This window comes from Puntigrus tetrazona, unplaced genomic scaffold (assembly GCF_018831695.1).
Source record: "Puntigrus tetrazona isolate hp1 unplaced genomic scaffold, ASM1883169v1 S000000173, whole genome shotgun sequence".
NCBI lineage: Eukaryota > Metazoa > Chordata > Actinopteri > Cypriniformes > Cyprinidae > Puntigrus > Puntigrus tetrazona.
In genome coordinates, this window is record NW_025047844.1 from 415,001 (window position 1) to 423,981 (window position 8,981).

At 40.6% G+C, this 8,981-nt stretch overlaps 1 protein-coding gene across 1 annotated transcript; it reads left to right on the plus strand.

Annotated features, from left to right (window-relative positions):
- Positions 1-349: 349 nt before the first annotated feature.
- arsh (arylsulfatase H) lies at positions 350-8,332 on the plus strand. Its single transcript, XM_043230543.1, is given in 12 exon segments — positions 350-494; positions 651-740; positions 983-1,133; positions 1,966-2,087; positions 3,150-3,272; positions 3,949-4,372; positions 5,452-5,588; positions 6,101-6,223; positions 6,310-6,472; positions 7,034-7,155; positions 7,891-8,126; positions 8,128-8,332. Coding segments are annotated over 10 exon segments (1,641 nt in total). The 5' UTR covers positions 350-494; positions 651-740; positions 983-1,074; the 3' UTR covers positions 8,260-8,332.
- The last annotated feature ends 649 nt before the right edge of the window (positions 8,333-8,981 follow it).

The window sequence follows — 8,981 nt, forward strand, 5'->3', positions numbered from 1 at the left end:
TTTTTCATTATTAATGTGCATTGCTAACTACATTTGGACAACTTTAAAGGTGATTATCTCAATATTTCTGAATACAGCTAAATATTGGAAATAATTATTGCACGCATAACTGTTAAACTGATGTTTGACTCGTGCAGAGGCAGTTTTTCCAAGCAAACAAACTTTAAAAATCAGGGAATAAGTGACTCTTTGTTTAGATCTACCGTACAGCGCCCGCTATAAGCGCACTACAATTAAAAGCCCTCCGCTTGAGATAAAACGACGAAAGATACAATCACACAGCTCTGCGTGGAACTACACAGGCCTGACGTCTTCAAATGAAACAGAAACGCGTGAATAAAGTGTGTTTGTTCAGTTCGGTTAGTAAATCATGCGCCGGTACATCGGTGTTTACGGTAAGCGCGTCTTTCACAGGTACAGAGGGAATGTGGACAGGACTCAGAGGAAAAGCGAGTGGGAATCCCGTCAGGAATCGGGAAAACTGACCGTTTAAGGTAAAGTAAAAGCCCAAAGAGAGACTGCTAGCTGCTGGCTTATGTGAAGAAACCCGCCGGAAGGGTCGTTAACTAAAGCGCACTGATGGATTCTCTGCTGTTAATAGATCAGTCATTACACCAGCTGATGGTCAAACTCCTTTCATTCCGCAGCAGAAGGGAAATAAAAGAGTGTACGACACTTCCGTGTTTTCCTGCGTGCGACGAATCAAAGTCCATCCGGGAACTGGACATGAGGAGACTGAGGTGAGTGTGTGAGTGAGTGAGTGAGTGTGTGTGTGTGTGTGTGTGTGTGTGTGTGTGTGTGTGTGTGTGTGTGTGTGTGTGTGTGTGTGTGTGTGTGTGTGTGTGTGTGTGTGTGTGTGTGTGTGTGTGTGTGTGTGTGTGTGTGTGTGTGTGTGTGTGTGTGTGTGTGTGTGTGTGTGTGTGTGTGTGTGAGTGTCTGATAATACGAGAACAGAATCTGACCCAACTCTACCGGTTCGCAGGTTCTTGACTGGTTTGCTGGTTCTGCTCGGGTTCGGTTCTTGTGTCAGAGGAGCAGAACCAGAGCTGGACTCCAGACCCAACTTTTGTCCTGATGATGGTGGATGATCTGGGCATCGGAGACGTCGGTTGCTATGGAAACAGCACCATCAGGTTAATCGCTTGTTGACTCTGAAAGAATGATCGACTTTAAGATCCTGGCATTAATTAATTGTTGCTGTTATTATGGAAGCAGAATACTTTTTAATTGTTTAATAGCTATTGCGGAAAACCAATTGCAGACACAATTATATATATTTATAATTTATATTTATTATTTATAATTTATATTTATTATTTATAAAATTTTTATATATATATATATATATATATATATATATATATATATATATATATATATATATATATACACACATTTAATAGAGCGTAAAATTATTTATAATATTTATATGTTTATTTAGATGTAAATATATTTAGTTTGTTTAGCTTATGAAAAAATATTTTTGTAAAATGCAAAGTGATAGTCTTCATGGAGCTCTTTTTTTCTGCTGAGTATTTTTAAGTGTCCAATTACTGGTAAAGAAAAACAGTTACTATTAATTTTTGTATTTTCTCCTCTTGACAAAGCAACTGCGAAATCATTCGACTTCTTTCGAAACGTAAAATTTAAAATAAAACAAATACAGTAAGTGACATTATCTACTCTATGAGCCACAGGAATGCTATGAAAATATCACAAGGATACGGGAGTTCATAAAACTCCTGTGCTTTACTCTGATGGAACCGAACAGAATATGCTCATCGCTGAAAAGTTTTCTTTTCTGTCGCTTTGGAGCTTGATCGTGGTCACTGTGAGCTTGTCGCATATAAAGAGCTTCACGGGAACGATACGCATATGGGTTTGAAACAACGTGAGAGTAAGAGAATAATGACAGATGTATTGTCAGCTACTGGATGAATCTGCAAACGTCTTGCGTTTTTGAAGGACACCAAACATCGACGGTCTGGCCGCGGACGGAGTGAAGCTGACCCAGCATCTGGCCGCGGCTCCGCTCTGTACTCCCAGCAGAACCGCCTTCATGACGGGACGCTACGCTCTGCGCGCCGGTGAGACCTCCTCCGTCCGTTCATTTGACTATTTAAACTTTTTTTCAATGCACTACAAAAACAAATATCTGCCAATGGGGTCGGAAATATCTACTTCATCCAAGGTTGATTTTCTGACCCTGTTGGGAGCTATTTGATATTTTAGGCAAAAACACTTCATTTTGCTACACAGAAAACGAGATCCTGATGTCGTGTATGTGTATGTACACGTTATATAGAGAACACTTTCAAATCAAAACACATTTACTTGAGAAGCAAAATCATTTTCGATGAAGGTCCTTCGAGGTATCTTGGAGAGTTGAGGTATCTAACTTCTGGGGTTCCTCAGGGCTCGGTTCTTGGACCGCTTCTCTTCTCTGTCTCTATAGCATCACTGGATTCAATCAGAAACATGGTTTTTTATATCACTGCTATACAGATGTCACTCAGCTCTACTTCTCATTCCATCCTGACGATAGTCGCTCACATCTCAGCTCGACGTTTCCCTCTGGATGAAGGACCTTCACCTTACTCAACCTAGCTAAGACAGAACTGCTCGTGGTTCCATTAAACCCATCGTTTCATCACAATCTCGCCGTCCGGTTAAGCTCATAACCATAGTTATGGAGCCCTGAGGCAACCATAACTCCTTCAAAAACAGCCAGAAAGCATGCAGTTATGATTGATGATTAGCTGACCATCTTGCTCTTCCAGCAAACTTCTGTCAAACCTCTACAATTAATCAGCAAGATTATTTTTAATGAGCTGAAAAGAACACGTCACACCTCTGTTTATCAATTAGCACCAACAGCTGCTCGCATAAAATTCAAAGCATTCATGATTTCCTACAAAACCACCAATTTTCAGCTGATAAAAACCTTAATAGCCAATCAGAATCCGCCGACTTTAAAGAGCTTGACCAGGTCCGTGCAGATTATAACAAACAGGTATGGACAGCTTTATAATGTCCATGAATCATCTCATCGTGAGATAAGGAGCTTGTCTCATGCCTTTATCTGAGCATGATCAAATATCAGCGGCTGTATTGTTCTGTCTGATATCTGTGTCTGTGTTGTTGTGAAGGTCTGGGCAGCACAGGCCGAGTTCAGGTCATTCTGTTTCTGGCTGGTTCTGGAGGTCTTCCGCCGAATGAAACCACCTTCGCTAAACTCCTGCAGAAGCAGGGCTACGCCACCGGCATCGTGGGTAAGACGCCTGCAAGTATTCATAATCATGCACTAGAGATCGTTGCAAACTTAATCAAATCTGAGACGATTTCACACACTGCTATTAAGCACCTATCGCAAGACAATAGTGTTGAACTCAAGTCAGGAATGTTCAAAATTATAGATTGCATAAAGAAAACCATTGAAGGGAAATAATAACAAAAAATAATCATATACTCACCTATATGTTGTTCCAAACATGCTTGACATATGGAGAACCAAACACTGGAGCCCACGGGCTGTCAAAAGAATATATATGTTACATATATTTATATGAATATATATATTTTTTTGTTCCACAGGTAAAATTTCAGTTTATCAATTATATAAATATACAAATATAAATGTTATGGATATACTATTATAGGTTTGATTGGGATTTTTTTTTTTTACACAGATAAAAAGCACGTTGTTTTAATGTTTTATTTACTTGACATTAATTTAGTACTTTTCATATTTTTTATTTTAGTATTTTTATCTGCATTTAATATTAACAAATAAATTACATTTGCACAAAATTAATAAACAAATTAACATACACTAAATACATAAAAAAACACTATATAAATTATTAAAATACACATAAAAAAAAAAACTAAATAAGCACAAAATATTAATTAATTACAAATACATAAATAAACGTGTTGGCTCTCCAGGAAAGTGGCATCTGGGTGTGAACTGTGAGAGCAGGAACGATCACTGCCATCATCCCAACACTCACGGCTTCGACTTCTTCTACGGCCTTCCCTTCACGCACTTCAGCGACTGCAAGCCCGGCGCAGGGAAAGGTGTTCTGGTGGACGTTCAGGAGACTCTGCAGCAGACGTCTGCGCTGCTAGCTCTAGCGTTCCTCTCGCTGCTGGCGGTCAGGGTCACCGGTCTGCTGCCGCTCCGCCGGACGCTCCTGGTGTTTCTGGCCGCTCTGGCTCTGCTGAGCTTCGTCGTGTGGTTCGTGCCGTTTGAGCTCCTGAGGACCTGGAACTGCATCATCATGAGGAACGGAGAGGTGCTGGAGCAGCCCATCGAGCTGGAGACGCTGAACGCCAGGCTGATGAGAGAAGCCCAGGGCTTCGTGGAGAGGTGTGACGTCCGGCAGACGCTGACCAACACATTAACAGAGGGTTACAAACCATTAGTCCTGGACACACGTAGACAAACATAAAGTAGTGAAACGATGAATAGTCCATAATCACATCCAGAATACGTATATAACATATGCGTGTGTACTGTGTATATTTATTATGTATATATAAACACACACACATGCATGTATATATTTAAGAAAAATGTCACATTTCTAGATTAAATATTAAATAATTAAATTATACGAGTATAAATATATATGTAAATATTTTCAAAACATGCTGAATGTGTGTGTCTTTATATATACATAATAAACACACACACACACACACACACATATATATATTATGTCAAAATCAAAAAATTTAAATTAGACCATGTTTTACTCACCCTTAAGGCATCCTATGTGACTTAACCATAAACACATGCATGTGTATATTTAATATAATGTTTATATATTCAATATATATATAATATAAAAATAACCATATAAATATAGAAATGGAAATATTTTCTAAATAAAGTACATTATGTGTGTATTTTCAAATACATAATAAATATACACAGTGCACAAACATTTAACAAAAACCTTTATTTTAGATGCAATTAATATTTTATTTTAGTGGGAACTTCAAGTAAATATGCTAGTGTGCTATACTTATAATGCGCTTATTTCAAGTATATTAGTGTATTTTTATACTTTTGCAACACCCTAACAACACTTCAGAAACCACCAGAGCACACTAGCAACACCCCAGCAACCAGTCAGCATTTTTTGTAACTAACAGTATACAATTTAGTCTTTTTCACGGTAAGAATTGGCTAAGTTTCTCCATTCAAGTTCTAATTCCTCACTTACTTCTGCTGAATTTGTGCACGTGTTGTTGGCGTGTGTTTGCTGTGATTCACCCGTGATTCTCATGCATGCCTGCTTCATGATGTGCCAATGCAGAACATATTAGACTTGCCCCGACCAATCAGCTTTATGCCTGGCTGTGTTTCCCACGCACTCATCTCTTGTGCCTGAGGTGGTTTTGGTTAGAGATGATTGTGAATGGTGTGATTTATGATATCAGACACAGAGACAGGCCTTTCCTGCTCTTCCTGTCACTGGCACACGTGCACACGCCGCTCTTCGTGTCCGAGGGCTTTGCCGGAAAGAGCGAACATGGGCCGTACGGAGACAACGTGGAGGAAGCAGACTGGATGATTGGTAAGTGACCAGAAAAGAAGAAAGCCTTCACCCGTTCAAGATATGGGAGCTATGGAAGACGTTTAGCTGAAACTGTGGTCCTTGGCGATTTATACAGTGCTACCTGGACTTTGAGAGTCAAAAAATGAATCCCTTTGGCTCTTGATGATAATACTGAGGTCTTATGAAGCGAATCAATTGGTCTGTGCAAGAAACTGAACATTATTCAGCTCAGGCAAACGGTCCAGTTTGTGAATGAATTGTTCTGTTTAGGGAACTAATTGAATCAGTTCTCCAAATTGGACTGAATCGTTTGAATTGGTTTGAACCAGACACTTAAATGAAGGGGCAAAAGTAATATTTTTTTGGTTAATGTAAAAACTGAGGAAGAAAAATCACCTACATCTTGTATAGCCTAAACGAACAGCACATTTTCATTTTAATTGAGTGAACCGTTCCTTTAAATGAACAAAACTCAACTCACCTCCGATCACTGATCATTCGTTTGAGACGTGACTCATGTTCGGTGACAGGTAGAATGGTGGAGACCATCGAAAGACTCGGCCTGTCGGAGAAAACCTTGATGTACTTCACCTCTGACCACGGGGGTCACATCGAAGAGGGTCCGAAAGGAGGCTGGAACGGAATCTATCGCGGTATGAAACGCAAAAGCGGACGTCTGGAGGAACGTTGACGCCAGAGCTAAATGATTTAGTGTCTTTACTGACCCTCTTGTGTTCAGGCGGTAAAGCCATGGGCGGCTGGGAGGGAGGAATCCGAGTGCCGGGAATATTCCGCTGGCCCGGGCGTCTCACCCCCGGACGAGAAGTGGCAGAACCGACAAGTCTGATGGATGTCTTTCCCACGGTGGTGAAGCTGGCAGGTGGAGCGCTGCCGGAGGACAGGTACAACACCACAACAACATCAACACATTAATACTAGTGCTGCAGAAAACACACACTTAACAACGCAGTAATACATTAGTATAGCCTAGCAACTTCCTAGCAATCACCTAGAAACGCCCTGATATTAACGTAGCAACACCCTAGCAACCAGATCAGAAAACTTTATCAACCGCATATCTACCTGTCCACACTTTAGCAACCACACAGAAAATCCTAGCAACGCTTTGCCATCACCCTAGCAACGGCCAGTAAACCACCCAGAACACTCTAGCGTCCACATAGCAACCTCTCATAAACAACCTAACAACGCTCTAGCTGCCACCTACAAAATCCTAGCAACCATAAAGCAACTATCTTATGAGAACCCTCACCATAGCAACACTCAGAAACACTTCACCATCGTAACCTAGAAACTACCTACAAACACCCTAGTATCACCATGACAACACCCTAGCAACCATCCAGAAACACCCTAATATAACATAGACAAGCCTGTATGATGTGTAAGAGCAGTCTCTGTGTGTGTGTGTGTGTGTGTGTGTGTGTGTGTGTGTGTTCCAGGATTCTGGACGGTCATGATCTGATGCCTCTGCTGGAGGCCAGAACCAATCGCTCAGAACACGAGTTCATGTTCCACTACTGCGGCATGTACCTGAACGCTGTACGCTGGCACCCAAACGACAGTGAGTGACACACACACACACACACACACACACACACACACACACACACACACACACACACACACACACACACACACACACACACACACACACACTCTCACTCTATTTCCAATAAACACTGTTTTTTTACTTTCTATTAATCTGTGAATACTAAAAAATTAAATGCATTAGTTTCCAAAAAAATATGCAGCACAACTGTTTTCAGCACTGATAATAATCAGAAATGTTTGTTGATCAGTGAATCAGTATATTATTCTGCTTTCTGAAGATCATGTGACACTGAAGACTGGAGGAATGATGATGAAAACACACTTTAAACAAACATTAAGAGTATAAATCATGAAACTTGCGCCTTTAGGAAACAGAACAGTCAAATGAAACCCTGGACCACAAAACCAGTCAGAAAGATCTGAAGCTGAATAAATAAATCTTTGTCAGGATCGGAAAAAAATCTTAGTTGTCCAAATGAAGCTCTTAGCAATGCACATCACTAATCAAAAATGACATTTTAATATATGTGCATTAGGAAGTTTACAAAATATCTTCATTGTTTAGAATTACTCAATATTCTATAGATTTGTGGCATAAAATAAAAATGTATAATTCTGACCCCTACAGTATTGTTGTCTTCTGTGCTGCAGGGTTTTATTAGTGATACTTATTACAGTGAAACATAATAACAGCAACACATACATGACAGATATTTTTGCACTAATGGAGTCTGAACCTCCTCAGGCGAGTCCATCTTCAAGGTTCACTTCTTCACTCCGAACTTCTCTCCGGCGGGAGCCGTGGGCTGCTACCACACTCACGTCTGTCTGTGTCACGGTGAGTTTGTGACGTACCACAGGCCTCCGCTGGTGTTCGACCTCAGCAGGGATCCGTCAGAGAGCCGTCCGCTGGCGCCGGACACCGAGCCGCTCTTCTCCGAGGTGCTGGAGCGGGTGGAGCGGGCCGTGACGGAGCACCGCCCGGAGCCTGACGCCGGTGGAGAAGCAGCTGAGCTGGGAGAAGGTGCTCTGGAAGCCCTGGCTGCAGCCCTGCTGCGGGACGTTCCCCTTCTGCTCCTGCCACGAGCACACGGATACAGAAGACACACAATAAACACTCAACCAGAGATCTGCTGCTGTATCACACCTCTTCTAGATTTCTCCTCAGAACTGAAAGGGTGATTCTAAATGTGCATCTCCCAATTCTGACTTTTTTCTCAGTTCCGATTGTTAAATCATTTCTCTCAAGAGATTGTCACAAGGGCAGGCTATAAATTCTCAGTTTTCCATTTTCTTTGCAAGATTATCTCTCTAAAATTTGTGAACTCTGACGTCACACAGTCTACGGATGTGGTGTTTATGTAAGTGGATAGACTTTAGGAACAGCATAATCGTGCAATAGAATTAATAATAATAATAATAATAATAATAAACACACACACATTTATGTATTGCAAGCTACCGTCCACATAATCTTGCACTCAGTCGGTTGTGGTTTTTCTCAGAGTTGATTTCCTCAGAAATGTTACATATCACAATTGTATTTTTTTATAATTTTATTCTGTGGTGCAAATAATTCCGTACTGAAGTCGTGCTGATGCCAGATGAAGGAGCTCCGGGTGAATATGATTTATTATGAAGAGGATCATTTCTTTTTTGTCTGAATGTACTGAATAAAGTATTAAAGTTTGGAAATATTTGTACATTAAACATCTTTAGCAGGGAAATCATTTCTCTAATTAATTACAATATTACGATTGAATTAAAACGGGATGTTATTTTGTGGTTTTAGTTTCCTCCTCTTTGATCAAAATCATTAAAAAACACCTGAATCTG